The following is a 20,091-nucleotide window of genomic DNA, read 5'->3' as shown; positions in this document are numbered from 1 at the left end:
GTCTTTGGCCATATTCTCCCAATCTGGTTCCTGCTTACAATTTAACTTGGTTACTCTGACTTCTCCGTCTGGTTCTGAATCTGAGTTCTACTTAAGTCCTACGTTTTTCCTGAACGGACCCTAAGATAATATTTTACTCAACCTCTTCCCAGGGAGTATGTGAGAGAGAACACAAAACATAAAGAGCTCAGATCTTGAACCTTACTTGACAGAGGTTAAAATCCCCTCTCTACCCCTACCTGCATAGCCTTGGGAAACTCAGAACTTCCCTGAGTCTCAGTTTTCTCTTCTTTGCAATGGGGATAATAATTTCTAATCAACAGAGTTGCTGTAAATGATTGGTGAACATATGTCACAAAAAGCATTTAGCACAATTAACATTCAGAAAATAATAGCTGTTATTGTAATTATTATTTCCACCATTAGTATTCCTGATGCCATGAATGGAACCATTTAATGGAGTTCTGATTAACTTTGAAATGAATATTTTACAAAATCAGACAGATTATGACCTGATGTCCCCCGGACTGTTGACAAGGAACTGTAATGTGGAATTTCACAAATCTTATGATTTTTCTCGAACCAGAAACCAAAATTAAAAGTGACCACCAGAACTGGAAACCAAGGGCACGCATAACAGTCTGGAAAGATCTGCTCTAAGTGCTATTACTGACTGAAGTGAGAGTGACTATGCTGATTATTATAAAAGGTCTTACTACTTCTCTGTATCTAAAGGAGGAATAATAGGCAGAAGCAACAGGAGGGAGCACAAATTGGCTCAGGCTATTCCGTCCAGTTAATCAGTCCATTGTGGCCAGATTAACACCACTCAATTCCACAAAGATTTATTAAATAGTCACTGGGTATCCAGAATGTAAAGAATCCCAATGCAGAATAAATTTTATTATTGATTTATTACTTGGAATCAGGCTTTCAATTGCAGTTGTAAACCAAATGAGATAATCACTTAGATTTTCAATCATTAAGGCAAACTAAATTTTTTTTGCAATTTTCTTTTTACCTACAGGATTTGCTAGTCCACTTACTGGGATAGCAGATGTGTCTCAGAGCAGTATGCACAACGCCTTGCACATCTATATGAATGGAACAATGTCTCAGGTACCGGGATCTGCCAATGATCCCATTTTTCTTCTTCACCATGCATTTGTTGACAGGTTGGTTGACGCTTCTTCATACATTATGTGCTTATTGGTGTTAAATGTAGTGTGACTTCAGCTATTACATAGAAACTAAGGAATTATGGTAGCCTCTTGTCTCATATAGGATTCTTCTAGAAACGGACCCAAAACTAAGGATGCGGATGCAAATGTGTTATTAAGGAGAAACCAGTAAGAGAATAGGTAAAGCAGGGTAGGAAGGAGGAAGAAGCCAAATAAGAGTACAATTTCATTTGAAGTCCCAGACTCAGCCAGATCTTGGTAGAATGTAAAGTACTCCTCAATGCATCTTGCCCTAAGACAAAGGAACTGAGTTTTTGTACTCCCATACCAAATAGTCATTGGCTACAGGTTGCCCTGAGGTAGGAGTTGCAAAGCTCCCAGGCACAAGCCTATTCCAGGCAGGCTGTGCAGCTCCAGTGCCCAAGGGCAGCCAGCTCTGAAGGTTATAGGGGCACGTGGTTATGTGTAAAACACATAGAATCGAGGAGATGGGCACACAGAGCTGGTGCGAGGGATCTAAGGCCACCCAGGCAGGGCACTAATCTGCTACATCTCTCATCAGTATGTATATTTTTCTCTCTGGCAATGTTATTGTTATTTCTTTTCCAACCTCAGACCCTCACATATAAGCAGATATAATTTTCAATCTCATTCATTGGCCTGAGCGTTATATGATTAATTCTCCTGACAAAATGCACTGTGTCCCAACAATCCTGTTTAACGTAATTTAACTCTCCTGGAGATTTTTTTTCCCCTCTTAACCCTCTTTCATTAGATGTGCAACATCTTAGCCATGTAGATTTTGGACCTAGTCATAGGTAATGATAGCATAAAAGAAAGCATGGAGGAAGGTCAGCTGTCTGTTTCCAGAATGCCTCAGGAAGAGAGGAGGAAATAAAGCATCAAATGATGACACATGAATGTAGTGCTCTTTTTTTTCCCCTCCAAGGTAATTTTCTCACAGTAGCTAATGTATAAAGGACACAGATTTATACCTGCCACCAAGATAATACTGTCATTGTCTTTGGTAAATATAACAGCTTCTATTTTTCCTGTTTTAAAGTTAAGGAAACAAATTGAAAATTAGTCGTTTTACTCATCTTATCATCATCTCCCCCTCACTCATGTTCCCAGGAACATAGGCATAATATCAAATAAGAAAGTGAGTATGAGCCTGGAGGTTTATTAGGCAGATTTTTATTGCCTTCATGGCAACTTTAATATTATAGTGATTAAGTAATATCCCAAGTCAGGTTTTATTCAGAAATCAGTTTTTAAGAAAGTGCATAAGCACCAAAATTACGATTGCAATATAACATCCTAACTACCTAAACCCACACATAAGGGAGAGAGGAAGAGGGGTGGAACGGACTTCTTACCAGAAAAGATAGACTGAACTCTTTTTACTGAGTCATTTTTATCTTGGACGGTCCTTGTAAAGTTTTGGCATTTTTTGATGTTTAGTGTGGTCCCGTGAACTTTAAAGAATTCTAGATTTCCTAGATACCTGATGCCTTAGGCAAGGAATTGGCTAACTATGGTTCATAGGCCAAATCTGTCTCCTACCTTATTTGTAAATAAGGTTTTATTGGAACACAACCACAGTCATTCATTTGGGTATTGTCTATGGCTGCTTTCACACTACCATGGCAGAGTTGAGTAGTTGTGACCGAAACCATATGGCCCAGAAACTGAAAAATATCCAGTTTCCGGCTCTTTACAGAAAAAGTGTGCTGATCCCTGCCAAACCACAGGATTTCATGTTTATATACCACATAGGAGAAAAAAGTTGATTTTTAGCTAGCCCATCTATATGTATATTTATAGAAAATGCTATAATTGAATTCAATATCTAAAGTCATGTTTGTTTAACACAGATAAAGCCATTAAGCAGATGTATGGCTTTTAGTAGCCACTGTGCCACCTTTGCAAAGCAAAATTTTCTGTCCTCTTAGAATTCTCTACTATTCCTATCTTACTATTAGATATCAGTATGATTATTAAAATAGCTCAAAAATAATAACCAAACAGCAAAGTAGTTTCTCATTCGGCCCACAGAGCCAAGCTGATGAAGATTCTGGAGATGGAGGGGAGGAAGAAGCGTCATTATAAAGAAGGATACAGGCCCTTGTGTTCAGTGTACTCTGTGACATCTGAGCTTTCCTCTCAAGTCTCTTCTTACAGAGACTGATTTCTTCAATCAGATGGTCTATTTATTGTCATTCAACTCTTCACAAATATATTTATTGAGCACGTACTTTGTGCTGAGCATATTTGCCTGAATATTCCACATTTATTCCTGCCTCTGTGCATTGCTTTTATCATTCTCCAAACCTGTGACATATGTTCCTTAACTTATCTAATTTATATCCAACCTTCAAGACTGGTTTCAATTTTTACCTTCTCCTTGAAGTCTGCCCAGACCATGCCTGTCTATAACCATCTCTCCCACCCAAAGTGTGTTGGAACCAGCCCACATTGGCCAGCAAGATCTAATATGTACATCTTTTCCCAACTTTGCTTCAGTGACCTCAGGCTATGGCTTGAAATCAGCCATGGTGGGGGCATTTACACCTTGAAATTGGCAAATACTACAAATCGAGGTTTTTATTCTGAACGCTGGTTGTTAAAATAATGGTCAATACACTACAGCTCCCATCTATTAATTTACACCACACTCTCTCTACCCTCTATTTTGGACACATGATTTATATCGTTCTTGTTGATTATGTTACTCATTTGTGCTTTGTTTCTCCCACTAATCTTTGAGCTAGTTAATGACAGGGCCCATGCCTTGTATTATATTTGTTTTTTTCACAGTGTTTTGTCTAGCATATAATTAGTAGATGTATAATTAATTGCTATCAAATAAATAAATGATTGAAAAAAACCTTAGCAAGTTACATTTTACCACAGCAATAAAAGGAACTACAGAGAAGCCATTTTAGCTGAAGGAATTTTTTGTGCAAGTCTTGAAAAGCAAAATGTAATAATCATTCAATGCTATGAACATGTTTTAAGATTTTAGCATGTTTCTAGACCATTAGACCTGGTTCTAGGCACAGAGGAAACAGAATAATGAGAGGGGATCACCAACCTGAAAAAGCATAGTCTAGTGGTAATTATAAACAAGTAAACAACTTTATCACATTATGATTCATGCACAATCGTGAGAGACATTCTTGGAAAGCTATATAAAAAAGGATGCTATACAAGCTGAGCCCTGAAGAACAGCAGGCCTGCAAGACAAGAAGGGATATTCAAGGATCAGGAGCACAACCCCTATCTCATTGAAACCATACTTCACAAACTGGAAATATGAACTGAAGAAGAAAATGGAAGCTTGGTATCCAAAACAAGGAAATAAGCCTCAAGACTCATATGCAGAGAAAGTGATAAGATTCCAGTGGCCAATTAGTCTGCCATCAAAATATACCAATGTTGGGAAAATAAAGACATAAGCTAATTCCAATTCTCTCTACTATTTAAAAAAAAAATCAGAGAACAGATCTAATATAATACTTTTAAAACATAATACATGTTTAGTTTTCACTATGTTCTAGGCACTATTCTAAGCTCTTTATAAGTTTTCTTTCATTTAATCCACACTAACAAGTCTATAATGTAGATTCTAGTATTATCCATACTTTACAGATGAAAAAAGAGAGATGGAGAAATTCAATAATTGGCCCAATATTATATAGTTAGTAAAGGACGGAGTTGAGAGTCAAACAATGCAGTCTTACTATAGAGTCATGTTTTTAACCACTATGGACATTTTCTTGGGGAGTTGAAATATGAGCGTCCTTTTGACTGCTCTTAGATTGAGGATAAATCATTTTCATTAAAAATTAATTCATTCATCAAACATTTTAAGTTTTTACTATTTTCCAGATACCATGCCAGATGCTATGCCTTTTTAATTTATTGAGATGAATAAAAAGGCCTGACCTCCAGATGCTTACAGTCTTTCAAAAAAGACTGAAAAAACTAACAATCATAGCAATATGGTATAGCCCATAAAAGAAGTACGAGAGATATATGAATCCAGAGAGGAAGAGCTTAACCCTGCCCTGAAAATTAAATGCTTTGAAAGACTATGCTTGGATGGATTCTTAGAGCTGAGGAGAAATTACAAATATGACAAGGAAGGTGAGGTAGTGTATGCCATACTTAGGGAACAAAATAGGCAAATCATAAGATAGAAGAAAGCATCTTAAGGAAACTTTAAATTATGTAGCCAGCTGGAGAACAGGTTCCCATAAGCAAGTATCGAGTGAGATAGGATCCAATTCGAGGGACCTGGTATGTTCTTGGCTTCTTTGAAAGACTTCCTTTAAAGACTATATTAAAGTATTTTAGTTTCTGGTTTTTTTTTTTTTTAATTAAAAAAGAAGACGACATAAAAGAACAAATTAGGAGAAATAACCTAAAACCTATTCTACCGTCTAGAAAAAGCTTTAAAAATTCAGAAAAATAGAGAAAGGAACAAGTTAACAAAATAAGAGAAGTCTCACTCTACCATTCTATTCTTGTGTTTCCAGGGGCAAAAAAAGCATAATATTTGTCTTATATACACTAAAGAGTTATATGTGCACATGATTCTGTACTTTTTTTCCGCTTAATAATCTCTCTTAGATATATTTCCACATCAGTATATACAGACCTATGCCTTCCTTTCAAAAGCTTTGTAGAATTCCATTGTATGTCAAGAAAATGAGAAGACAATCCACAGACTGGGAGAAAATATTTGCAAAACATATATCTGATAAAGGACTATTATCCACAATATACAAAATCTCTTAAAACTCAACAATAAGAAATGAACCCAATTTAAAAATGAGTCAAAGTCCTTAACAGATACCTCACCAAAGAAGATATACAATGGCAAATAAGCATATGAAAAGGTACCCCATATCATATGTCGTGAGGGAAATGTAAATTAAAATAATAAGATACACATCTACATGAGTAGCCAAAATCTGGAACACTGACAACACCAAATGCTGGTGAGGATGTGAAGCAACCAGAACTCTCATTCATTGCTGGTGGGAATACAAAATAAAACAACTACTTTTGAAGACAGTTCGGTAGCTTCTTACAAAACTAAACATACTCTTACCATACTATCCAGCAATTGTGCTCCTTCGTATTTATCCAGAGGAGTCGAAAAACATATGTCCACACAGAAATCTGCACGTGGATATTTGCTGTTGTTAGTGAGGGTGAGTCCGTTCTGACTCCCAGGGACCCTGTGTGCAGCAGAGCAGAACTTGGCCCTGTCTTTTTGCACCATCCTCTCACCTTCTGGTGCTATAGCAGACAATGTTCCTCTGCTATTTTTTCAGAAGTGGGCGGCCAGGTCCTTCTTCCTAAGTCTGTCTCAGTCTGGAAGCTTTGCTGAAACCTGTGACCCTGCTGAAATTGGAAATACCTGTGACATAGCTTTCAGCATCACAGCAACAGTGTGACAACGGACAGATGGGTGGTGTGGTTCCCTGACCAGAAAATGAACCTGGGCTATGGCGGTCAAAGTGCTGAATCTTAACCACTAGACCACCAGGGCAGGCGGGATGTTTATGGCAACTTTATTCATAATTGCCAAAACTTGGAGGCAAGTAAAATGTCCTTCAGTATGTGAATGGATAAATAAACTGTGGTACATCCAGACAATGGAATATTATTTATTGCTAAAAAGAAATGACTTATCAAGCTATAAAAGACGTGGGAGTGGGGCTGGCACGGTGGCGTAGCAGTTAAGTTCCTACACTCTGCCTTGGCAGCCTGGAGTATGCCGGTTCGGATCCTGGGCGTGGACCTACTCACTGCTCATCAAGCCACGCTGAGGCAGTGTCCCATGTAGAAGAGCTACAACTCTACAGCTGTGATACACAACTATGTAGTGGGGCTTTGGGGAGAAAAAGAGGAAGATTGGCAACAGTTTTTAGTGCAGGGCTAATCTTCCTCAAAAAAAAAAAAAAAGAAAAAACAGATGGCGGAAACTTAAATAAATACTACTAAGTAAAAGAAGCCAATCTGAAAAGATTACATGCTGTATCGTTCCAACTGTTTGCCATTCTGGAAAAGGTAAGACTATGGAGACTATAAAATGATCAGTGGTTGCCACTAGTGGGGATGGGGGGAGAGATTAATAAACAGAACACAGAGGATTTTTAAGGCAGTGAAAACACTCTTTCTGATATTATAGTGTTGCATATATGTCATTATACATTTGTCCAAACTCATAGAATCTTCACCACCAAAAGTAAACTCTAATGTAAACTATGGACTCTGGGTAACAATGATGTGTCAAGGTAGGTTCCTCAGTTATAATAAATGGCCCATTCTGTTGAGGGATGCTGATAATGGGGGAGGCTATGCATGTATTGGGGCAGGGAATATATGGGAAATCGCTGTACATATCTTCTCAATTTTGTTGTGAACCTAAAATTTCACTAAAAAGAAAAGACAAGTAAGACTGTGGCCTACTTAACATTTTAAATAACTGAAATTACGACTGATAACACTATACTGTTGTTGACTAATATCAGGCAAAGCACCATCAGGACTGATAAATAGGAGTGTATCATGGATGGTGAGGGCATTGATGAATCTCTAGGAACTTCCCATAAAACATACAACTTCTAAAATACTAATATTAATGACATTTACTTATACCAACTTAACCTAGGGAAGGCTGAACATTTCTTCTTTTTTTTTTTAATAATTTTATTTATTTATTTATTTTTCCCCCAAAGCCCCAGTAGATAGTTGTATGTCATAGCTGCACATCCTTCTAGTTGCTGTATGTGGGACGTGGCCTCAGCATGGCCGGCGAAGCGGTGCGTCGGTGCACGCCCGGGATCCGAACCCAGGCCGCCAGCAGCGGAGCACGTGCACTTAACTACTAAGCCACAGGGCTGGCCCTGAGAATTTCTTCTTCTTACTCTTCCCATGTAACTCATCGATAGTAACTAATAAATAAATCCAATTATTTCTAGCATCTCTCTTTTCATAAGTTTGATGAGATGAAAGAACAAGATGATAAAATGAAGGAATAAAACTTTGCGATTTTCCAGGAGCCCTCTAAGAAATCACAAAGATAGTTTTAGGTCTCAAAGATATTCTAAAAGATTTATTTAACTTTCTCTATATTTAGGATCTGCTTTGGGCCAGGCAAATTCAAAGTTGTCAGAGGAGACTTGAATACTTGCTTAAGATAGGACTATGAGTGCCTGAGAAACAATATTTGGTTATATATTTCAATATATATGGTTACATATGTCAATAAAACACTTTAAAATAAAAAAGGAAGGTAACATGATTGTAGAGAATCTTAGTTCTTTCATAGAGGAATGAGAAATCTTTGTTCTTTTTTTCTTTCTTAAATAGTCAAGAATATAATAAAGTCAACATAAAGTGCAGGAAAATTATTCTGGTTAGACACAATCTCTGCTAACTAGAAGGTAATAAATAATCCTTTGTATTGTAGGCAAAAGCAATAAGCAATAAACCAAGGAAATAAAGTCATCAAAATTGAGAATATTTTGCGAAGATTAACAAATTTTATAACTTTTTTTCAAACGTAGGTATTATAAACTAGGTCAAGTAAAATTCATTTTCCAAATTTTGTCCTTCATTAGCTACTTCATATTCTGGAAGAAATTAACATGTTAAGACAGAGTTTAGGGGCTCCACAAGGTCAGCACTAATTTCATTATAATGTTAAGATATTATTAACATGCAATGTGTTCGTCAATGACATCTTTAAATGAATCAATAAAAGTGTAAAAAAAATGAATTCCATTGCATGAATGCACCGTAGTTTAGTAATCACAATCACTTATTAATGGGCATTTTAATTATTTTTTTGTCTCTCTCTTTTGTTTTCGTTTTTGCTAAACAATTTATATATATATATATATATATATATATAATTTTGAACTTTTGTGAGTGTAGCTAAAATACAAATTCTTAACATTGGAATTGAAAGGTGAGAGGTTAAATACATTTAAAATTGGTAGATATTTCCAAGTTGCTTTCCAAGAATGATTGTGCCAGCTACATTCCCACAAATAGAGAATGAAAGTGCAGGATCTGCCACACTGCACCTCACCTGCACTAGGTGTTGTCAATCTTATTAATCTTTGCTGCTCTGAAGAGCAGAAACATATCCATTTGAATTTCTCTATTTCCTATACATATTGTAGATTAATATTTTTCTCTAAAATGTCTGTTTACCTTCTTTAATATTTCATATAAGGTTTACTTGCGTTTTTATTACTGAATTGTATAAGCTCTTCACAATTTTTTTTAAATTGGCCTTTTTGTGATAAACATTACAATATTTTCTGCAGTTGTTAATTATCTTTTAAGTTTTAATGATATGTCTCTCGCTATTCAAGTGTTTTTATATGGTCCTTTATATTTAATCTCTTGTTCACAGTTTCAGAGTCTTTACGTTTTTGTTCCTCAGAATTCTTATCTGTAAAAAGAACAGATTGATTTAAAGCTCCAAGGTCCTTTTTGGACTTTACAACACTCTGGATAATGTTTTTGTGGGTTTTTTTTCTTTTTGTTTTGAAGAAATGACAGTCAAAAGCATTAGCACAATTAGAGGGCTTTAGTGGATTTCTTAGTGACAGCTTAATCACGCTTTTAGTTATGATTAATAGGTAACTGACAAATAGATAAGTCCAATTCATAGTTAAAATTATTTTTATCTGCTACTCAGATTAAGGTCTGACAAGGGACTCTAGCTATTTTCAGTCTTGTAGAAAACTTTCTGGCAAGGAGTGAGGATTGAGGAGTGATTGCCCTAAAAGAAAGAATAGGTTGGAGTGTTGTTTATTCTTTTTCTGTAGGAAGATTGGATTTGGGGCATGCTAAAGACAGGAATTTGAAACGTTAAACCAACCTTACACTACAATACCAATCAAGCAAACTGATGCTTTAGCAGGGGAATCAAGAGCTTTGATGCATACAGCTTCCTCAGAGGGGAAGAGGAGCATTGGTGCTGGATGGTGCACTATGGATGAATGTCAGGGCAACAGAAAGAGAGTTTTAGAAATGCTTCATTTTCCCTGACACTTAATCGCTCAAGAAAGGCTCACATGGACAAAAGCAAGCACTCCTCTGCATGCAGGTATTCATTCATCTGTTAATTCAACAAACATTAAGTACCCTCTGTGTTGTGTGCTATATTAGGCCATGGGGGTGCCAAAGTGAGTATATACTATTTCTCCCCACCTAAGGCTTCCCAGTCCAGATGGGTGAATAACTAAGTAACATAAAACAAAAGTAACTTCTGCAGTAATAGTTGTTTTATATGGATATATATGTGGGAGTGAAGAAAAAAGCATCAAGGAAGTAGAGACCACAAGAGCTGTCCTCTCCAACCCCTGGATCTGCAGCGCCTGGCACCATGCCTGGCACAGAGTACATTTGCAGTGAATAGTTGCTGGAGTCTATTGTTTGGAATAGTCTGATGACTGGTGGCTTTATGAATTAGTAGAATTTTGACTAGTGAAGTTTAGTAGTAAAAACATCCAATTCATAGGGAACAAAACAAGAAAGGCACAGAAGTGTGAGGTGAAAAGAAACTTCAGGAAATAAACAATAGTTAAAACACTACTAAAATACTAAAAATATAGGTAACATTTGAGTGCTTACTGCGCACCAAATACTAAGCATAGCATATGGATTGACTCATTTAATACTCAGGGCAATCCTACCAGTTAAGTACCATTATCATCCCCATCTCATGGACAAATAGACTGAAGCATAGAGAGGCTAAGTAACCTGTCAGGATATGAACCCATGTTCTATATGCTGCTTCATAAAGGATTTAGGGAGATTTAACAGAAGAAATGTATGTGTGTGTGTATATATACATATATATAGAGAGAGAGAGCGAGAGAGAGAGAGAGAGAGTATCCTCTTTCTCCAGGAGAGGAGCAGGGGCTGCCAGTGTAGGTGGTTATTTTGAGCACTAGTCAAGCAGCATAGTTTCTGCAGCGGGAGGTCAGTCCAAGCAGGACAAGTTGGTAAAAAACTCAGCAAGCTCAAACTGGCAGGGGAGGAGGGGCCAGCGGGTGGCAGTGGATGTGAAAGGGAACCAAGACTGGGCTACAAATTTGGAGTGGGGGGGGTTGCCATTTGGAAAGCCTAGAAGCTTAAGGCATCAGTTTTAACTGATACCTAAACTCCTCTCTGGCTGAGCAGTGCTTTTATCAACCAGCTTGACTGAGCATGCGCTGACTCAGGAACTAAGTGAGATGGGGCTGGAGAGGGCACGAGGGACACTCACCCTCTAGGAGCTAACAATCTAGTTCCTAGGTTCTAAGTGTGGAAGAGAAGTCCTCTAGTGGAAGAACCATGAGACCTGGAGTCAGAGTGCCTGTGAGTAAGTCCTGGCTCTGCTTTGTGATACTTGCGCGACCTTGGGAAGGTTACCAAACCTCTCCCAGCCTCAGTTTCCTCACTTATAAAATGGCGGTAATATTAACTACCTTCTTCATAAGAATGTGAGTTTACAGTTTATAAACTATAATGTGTTATACAAAGACTAGTTCTTGTAAAGAGAGTAGAGTATAAGGGATTTTTAAAAAGCGTCCACAATGCTTTTGTTCTTTACTCACTATTTTCTGAGTGCTCTCCAGTATCGACAATTCCTCATCAATTCTCCAGTGGCCTGTCTCTTGAGTGCATGGGAATCCTGGCTAGGTAAAACCTGAAGCAAAACATTCCAGGGACGGCGGGCCTGCCTCACTCCTCAGCTACAGATTAATTACATCTTTTGGAGTGACTTCTTGGCTGTATTTGTCAATGAGGCTTCCCCTCCACTCTATTCCCCAAGCCTCCCATGGGCCACCCTGCTAGGAAGGCTGCCCTGACCCACATGCCAGCAAACCAAGTGCTTTGCCAAGTTGGCAGCTCAGAAATAGTCCAGGCAGAAGGATGGCAGCAAAGCAGGTCCCTGGAGCTTTAGGAGTGAACAGCAGATTGCTTGCCTGCTGGTGATTGCAAGGCTGAAGCTTGCTCAGAGAGGCAGAAATCCCAGGGTTATGGAAGGAGGTGAGCTCAGAAACCAGAGAAGTCTACGAATTAGATAGGATGGCAGAGGAGGACCTGTCTGTTTCTTGGTTTTTTCCTCATACTGTTGGATTGTGACCAGCTTTAAAAATGCTCCCCGTTTGTTTTCTAAAGCAGGAGAATTAATTCCCTAGAACAAGTAGCAGTTATACCATTATAGTCATACTTATCCATATTCCCACGGCTGATGTTGTTGTTGCTGTTATCATTGGATTGAGCTCTTATACCAGTCTGCTTTGGTTAGACTTATTTATAGGTTTGTCTATCTCTCCCAGTGAATCTTGAGCTCCTTGAAGACAGGGTCTATGTACTGATCATCTCTAGCATTTAACACAGACCTAAGCACCTAACACAGACCATGGCACATGGGAGACGTTCATTAAATACTTATTAGACTAAAGTGTTGTATAATTGATAATTCTAAGGCAGGCAGCCATCTGCTACGTTATCAATAACACTTTGTTGTGGAGTAAAATATTAATCTAAGGGAATTGAATTGCACTCTATTAGTTGACAAAGAAGCCATGTACTATACCTAATATCTTAAAGAGTCTTCCTCCTACGATATGGGAAATCTCCCAACTCTTTGCAGAATTAATGTGTTTTAGTACTAGGGAAATTAAATTGCTTAAGTTAAAATATTGATAATTTAAAAATCCCAAATGAAAGAGGATAAAGAAACATGAGTTGTCATCATTTTTGCTGAACTTTTAAATCTGAAAGGGAATTTTAAGATCAATCCAAACCCTTCATTTTACAAATAAAGAAATCAGAGCCCAGAGAGGTGACCTGCCCAAGGATATGTTTTTTGGCAAAGTAGAGGGAAGAAGGTTCCAAGGTCTTGTGATGCAAGATAGGAAGTCCCAACGACAGAATGAAATTTGTAACATGACAGGGGGATATTTAACTGAGGAAGGCAGAAGCAGCATGACTATAGGAAGGTCTTCACCATAATTATTTAGAGAGCCAAAGGTCAGAACTGCCGAAATAGCACCAAATATCAGGCCCAAGGGATGAGCAGGGCTGTAAAATAAATCAAAAGGCCAGAGATCAGGAGACTAGGAGGCAGTAAATCACATGATTAACATCACTGATTTTAGCATCAGGCATGCCTCATTTTGAATCCCAAGTCTGTTACATCTAGCTACATGATCTCTGGCATGCTGCTTATCGTCCCCTAAGTCTTCCTTTTCTCAGCCACAGAATTCTGCTGATATTAGTAGATATCTGAAGTTGTAGCTTTGATCATTAATATGGTATTTTTATAAATACATGCAAGAGTTCTTAGCACACAAGTACAAGACAGACATAGTCCTTGCCATTAAGATGCTTACATTCTAGAATGGGAAAATACAAGTAAACTAAGAAATAAATAAGCACAAAATTCAATGAAGCCCTATGATGTGATATATAATATGTATTTTATAAAGAATCACCTGGAAAGTTTCCGATTTAGACTTGCTAGTCAAAGCTGGCTTCTCTGAGGAAATGAGCTATAAGTTCCTCCTCCTCTGAGCAACTGGCTTCTTGAGGAGTCAGCCATAGAAAATTCTTTTGGGAAAGTATTTCAGGAAGCGAGGAGAACACATTCAAAGTGCCCATGGCAGAAAAGAACTTGGCTTGTCTAAAAGAGACCAACAAAGCTAAAGATGGTAAACAAAGGGAACCTAGTAGGAGATGAGGTTGAAGAGATCAGCAAAGGCCTAAGTACAGCAGAAAGACTTAAAATGATTTTACTGAAATAATTTTAAGATGATTGACATTTTTAAAGGTTATCCTGACTGCTGTGATAAATGGATTGTTAGAGCAAGAACTTTAGTAGGAACACGAATTACTCTACTGCGTTGGTCCAAGTGAGAGATGATAGTGATTCTAACCAGGCAGTGACAATGGAGCGGCTGGGAATAAGACTGAATCCACATGTATTTCAAAGGTAAAACCAACAGGATGTTTCAATGAACTAGGTGATAATATAAATATAGCTGATGCCAAAAAGAAAAAAAAAGATGGAATCAAGGATGATTCCTAGGATTTAGGAGCATTAGGGAAGACAATGGGGCTTTTTACTGAAATAGAAAAGGCGAGGCAAGTAATAAATTTAGTAAAGAAAACTGAATCAAGTGTTCTTTTGGATATATTAGGGTCCTTTTTGGATATGGTAATTAGATATCCAAGAGAGGCTATCAGTAGTCTGTTGGATGTTGGAAAATGGAATTCAAAAGAAAAAACAGGGTTGGAGACACGCATTTGATAATCTTTAGCCTACAGACATTATTTCCCATCCTGGGAGTCCATGGGATCACTCAGGGACTGAGTTTAATAGAGAAGAAAAGCCACCAACAGTCTGGCAAACCTTATCAGGAGGAGGGATGGCTACAGATGAGTTAGCAAGGAGACTGAGAATCCTTGGCCACGAGGGAGGAGAGAAACAAGGATATTAAGTCATAAAAGCCATATAGGCAAAAAAAGTCTAGAATGAAGAAGTGGACAAGTGTATCAAGTGCTCGTAAGAGTTTAATACAATGGGGCGAGCGAAATACCCATGGGGTCTGAAAACATGAGAGTACCTGTGACTCTGAGAGCAGCAGTTTCGGTAGAATTGGAAGCTCCATCAAGAGCCAGACTAACTGGTTCCAAACAACTCTTTCGAAAGGTTTTGACAAGAAAACAAGCAGAGAAATGGGAAGGAGGAAAGGAGATACGAGATCAAAGAAGGAATTGGAATTTTAAAATTTTTTTAAGGATAGAGGATATTAAAGAATGTTTGTATGCTATTAGAAACAAAAAGTACAAATGAAGAGACATGGTAGTGAAAGGGAAAATCTACCAGAGCAATGTTCTTGAGATTTGAGGTCCAAAGCCCAGTGGAGAAGTGGGCTTTTGCAATGACTAGGGATGGGTCTTCCTTTATGCCTAGACAGACACAAAGGATAGGGTGTAGCTGCCTGCGTACTTGTAAACTTGGTGTTGTAAAAATTAGAGTATTCTAATTGATTACTTCTATTTTCTCATTGAAATAAGAGGGGATGTCATCAGCTCTAAATGGGGTAGGGGCTGACTGGGAGGATAAGTAATGGCAAAGGAAGAGTTTGTGAAAAGTTTGAGAAAAAATATTAGATAAGTCATCTTTAATTTACATCATTCAATATAGCAGTGATCTGCTGAATTAAAGAAACATGCTGGTTGGACAATAGGAAAGAAATATGGCACCATGAGTTTCATTACTATCTGCTTAAACTATGCGAAGCATGTCTATATGAACCATCTTTTTTAATCCTTAAAATAAGTATTTATTACCCCCTTTTTAGAAGTTTGAAGACTGAGGCTCAGAAAGATTAAATATTTACCCAAAATTTCAGAGGTATTAGTTGACTGAAATAGGATTTTAACTCATTAGTCTTATATGAAAGTCCATCCTTCAGTTCTGTCATTATACCAATTAGGAGAACACTGGTAACTACATCAGAAACATCATCTGTAGGGTGGTATATTAGTTTGCTAGGGCTGCCATAACATAGTACCATAGTACCACGGTGCAACAAACATTTATTTTCTCACAGTTCTAGAGGCTAGAAGTCTGAGATCAAGGTATTGGCAGGGTTAGTTTCTCTCTCCTTGGCTTATACGCGACCGTCTTCTCCCAATGTCTTCATGTAGTCTTCCCTCTGTATGTGTCTGTGTCCTGATTTCTTCTTCTTATAAGGACACCAGTCATATTGGATAAGGGCCCACCCTAATGACCTCATTTTAACTTAATTACCTCTTTAAAGACTCTATTTCAAAATCCAGTCACATTCTGAGGTCCTGGGGATTAGGACTTCAACGTATGAATCTGGGAGAGGGGACATAATTCAGCTCGTATCTGGATGAGGATGAAAGTAAAACTGTAGTAGAATGAAAACAGAATAAGAATTGAAAATGTCGCATTAGCCCAAGCTTTTCAAAATATGATGACAAAATAAAGTAGAGAGATAGGACAGCAAATTGAAAGAAGAAGAATTAAGAAAAAGAGTTTTTGGAATGGCTTTTTTTCTTTAACAATAAGAGATACATTACTGAATTTATAATTTAAGGGAAACTTGCTAAGGAAATGAGAGAAAAAAACATCAAAAGTGAAGTACATTGAAATTATTTAAAAAGTAAACTAAGAAAAAAAGACATATGGCTTCAATTCTAAAAGATCATTCTCTAGGGGAAATTATCCCATATTTTCCCCACAGGAAAAACTAATCAAAGAATGATAACTGATACGTAAAATATCTATAGGAAATGCTATATTGAGAATCTCATTCATCAAATTATTCATAAAATGTCTTTTCATCGTATGGCTTTGTTTTATTAAGCTACTTTAGATGATACAAGGGTTTCTGGAAATATCAAAACAAAATTTCTGCATGTAGGGTCGGGAAAACAGAAAACCAATGATGCGCAATACAAAGGTTGTTTCTATCCTGGAGTCAAGAAGGCCCATGATAATTATTGTCAAGTACAAAATGTCACAATAATCTAGAAAAAACAATAAGGATGAGAATCTGCTGGAAACTCAGGAAAGACGTATTATTAAATTCAAGAAGTCAAAATGGCAGTAATGAAAGAAGTTTTCTGTAGCTATGTCCTTATGTAAAGCAATCTATCAGGAGAAAGATACAGATATTTATCAAAAGAAAAGAAGTTCTTAAGAAAAGTGCTTTTCTCTCAAGAAAAGAAGCAGCAAAGTCCTTTAATCTCAATGAGAATAAAGACAGCAAAACAATCATAAAGATTCATGTTATGGGGTTTTCCTAGCATCAGTACAGCATGAAGTTTGGTGGTAGAATTCTTAGTCTTCTCCCAGAGGCAGCTAATCTTTGCCTGGCAACAAGGCAGGGCCTGGAGTGGGGGTGCAAATGTTTCCTCCCATTTCCCAGCAGCTGATGTCTTTTTTTTTTTGTATCAAAGTAAGATCTGTGATCTGATCAGGTTTTCATACTATCCCTCCCGAGCAACCAGTTAACACCCTGTGCTCATGTAGCCCAGAGCACAAATGGGCCTCTCTAGGTCCATCTTCATCACCTGCAGACATAGACCAGCCCAACAGGTCTTCCCTTCTGCCTCCCAATCTTTCCCTTGGGCATCCAGTAGAGACCTGTGAAAAAGAGCTGGTAAGTAGTTGTGTATTCTCTGTGTGCCTTGGATTCTTAGGAACTCTAAATTATTCCATAGCCCACATGTAGCTTAATCAATTTGTTAAAATTTCAGTTGTTTCCTTTTTACTCATTTTAATGGCTCTTCCTCTCATATTCTTTCCTCTCATATTCTGCCAAAGTTGAAAGAGGTCACGTATCCTGTCTCTCTCAGCATGTCTTGCCACCTGTTGGAATCAGTTTGCCTGGTTTCCTTATGACTCTATTTCTCTGATGAGGCAAAGATATGATTTTTTAATTATGACTTTTTCTTATTGTTAAATTGGGAATGAAGTTCTCTTGCAACATTTTTACCTCTTGAGCAGAAGCAGAACTGATTGCTGACAAGTATTAATTTTCTCCTCTCTTCTCAGTCACAAAGTGAGGGCAATACTAGTGTCAATGGTAAGTACCAAGATGGAAGTAGTCAAGCAAAAGCCTTGGGGCAAAGAATAGGGAGTGAGGAATAGATCCTGAGAGCAGTGAATAATGGCTAAGACATACAAGTGCTTTCAGATGCTGATACAGAATTGATATCAGAGGAATTGCTAAGTAAGAGTGGTATAAATCTAAGAATCAAAGTTCATGAGTAACTATCAGAGCTTAGAAATAAAGAAAGGCACAAGTGCTGTTGTGGTCTCATTTTTCCATCCAGAACAAACCTTGTGGTGCACTATTATTACTGTGAGATTGGCTGTGAGCTGTGCTCTCCCTCTCGGTCAGTCTTGTGAGCCCATGTAGAGGCAGAACAAGAAGAAAAATGGAATTACCATTTAAGAGGGATATTTTACTTGTATTCTGATCTTTGGCATCATGCAACTGCACAGATGGTTCAAAAATTATATTCATAGGTTGTTATATCATCAGGGTGCAGTATGAGTAAGAAGGCTAATGATCTAGGTCTGTAAATGTGGCTATTGAGCACTTGAAATTTTGCTAGTGCAACTCAGGTATGTAATTATTTATTTTAATTTAAAAATGGATGGGTGCTTTTGTTGCTAAACTTATAAGTATGGTTAGAACAATTGTGAATGTAGGTTTTCACCTGTAAAATGCATGAAATCTAAATACACATCAAGTGTTTCATATACTGTCCCATGTCTTAAGTCTTCAAAGTATACTCTATAGTTACTAACTGGATTTTCCTTAAGTTTATGTGAAAAAAAATTAACCCATGATCAATTAGCGAAGAAGAACTTTATTTTCTATAGTTTATTATCAAAAATGATAGGGATTTGTGTGTGTGTACGTGTGTGTGTGTGTGTGTGTTCTGTATCAGCCAGGATTTAATGAGACAACACAGAAACAATGCCAGTTATTTTAATAGAGAGAATTTAGTACAAACAATAGGTTAAACAGATTAGAAAATTAAAAAGTGGAAAAGGAAACTGAAAGAATACAGAGATAAGAACCAGAGGAAACAGTACCATCCCTAGAGCTGGGGCAAGATAAGGAAATGGTTAGAGACATTAGAATTTAGTGGCTTTTGGAGGACCTTCGCAGAACTGGGCTCAGACTTCTGATGAAAGGATATCGTTCAGTTAGAATTGGTACCCCATGGTACTAGCTGATATTAGAAGAGGGGCCTCATGGAGCAGGAATTCAGACCTCTGAGTAGAGGGCTCTAGTCAGCTGGTACTGGTACCTCAGGAGTTTAGCAGCATTTTACAGAACTAGATATCAAACTTATGAGGGGGAAGTATAGCTCAACTTAACGTTGAAACTTCTTAGAGGGAATGACGATGCTGATTATGGGACTGCTGATAAAAAAGCTGGCGGCTGGGGGCCAGCCCCGCGGTGTAGTGATTAAGATCGATGTGCTCTGCTTTGCGTGGCAGCCCAGGTTTGTGGGTTTGGTTCCCTGGCACAGACCTACACCACTCATCAGCCATGCTGTCGCAGCAACCCACATACAAAATAGAGGAAGATTGTCACAGATGTTAGCTCAGGGCTAATCTTCCTCAGCAAAAAAAAAAAAAAAAAAAAAAAAGCTGTAGGCTGGACTTTACTGGTTTTCTTAGGGTAAAGAACAGTCGCTGAAATAAACAAGAAGGAGCAAGTCCCTTGTTCTTCTTCCAGTCTGTTGCTAGTATCTGTCAGGGATTCAGCTACCAAAGAAGATATGCAGCTTACAGAGTCTCAGCCCCAGTAGCACAAAGTGAAGTGCAGTAGGATACCTTGGGACCGAGAAATACTATAACTGGCGTAGTCCATCCCTTGGCTGTTTAGAATCACCACACAGACACACCATCCTACACGTGGTTAAATTTCATATTAAAGCAATACCACACTTATGCTTCTTTTTCTTTACAAAGATTCTCTCATTCTATCCCCAAAAAGGGATAACTAAAGCCCCAAAAGCCATTGTATTCATTTCTGATCAATAGTCACAGTATCCCTTTCTGGGAGACGTCATGTGATTCTCAAATTCTGTCACAGTCTATACTGAATACTCTATACACTAAAAACTAAATTTTATAATTACATATTATTGATAATCCTTATATGAAATAATAATAACAAAAGATATATGAAAAAAGAGGTTAGCTAATATATAAAAATATGTGCATACACATAGACACATAAATCAGATATTATGTAAAAATACAACTAAAATAGGGAAGAAAATATGCATAGCTGCTGCAAGACTTAAT

The 20,091-nt window shown here is 37.7% G+C and overlaps 1 protein-coding gene across 1 annotated transcript in view; it reads left to right on the top strand.

Annotated features, from left to right (window-relative positions):
* The window catches only part of TYR (tyrosinase), a 90,312-nt gene that overhangs the window by 35,478 nt on the left and 34,743 nt on the right, over nucleotides 1-20,091 (top strand). The window contains exon 3 of the mRNA XM_058545437.1: nucleotides 1,028-1,175. Coding sequence (XP_058401420.1) covers nucleotides 1,028-1,175 — 148 coding nt within the window. The remainder of the gene's footprint in view (nucleotides 1-1,027; nucleotides 1,176-20,091) is intronic.

Source organism: Diceros bicornis, chromosome 7 (genome assembly GCF_020826845.1).
Source record: "Diceros bicornis minor isolate mBicDic1 chromosome 7, mDicBic1.mat.cur, whole genome shotgun sequence".
Classification (NCBI taxonomy): domain Eukaryota; kingdom Metazoa; phylum Chordata; class Mammalia; order Perissodactyla; family Rhinocerotidae; genus Diceros; species Diceros bicornis.
This window is presented reverse-complemented; position numbering and strand designations above follow the sequence as displayed.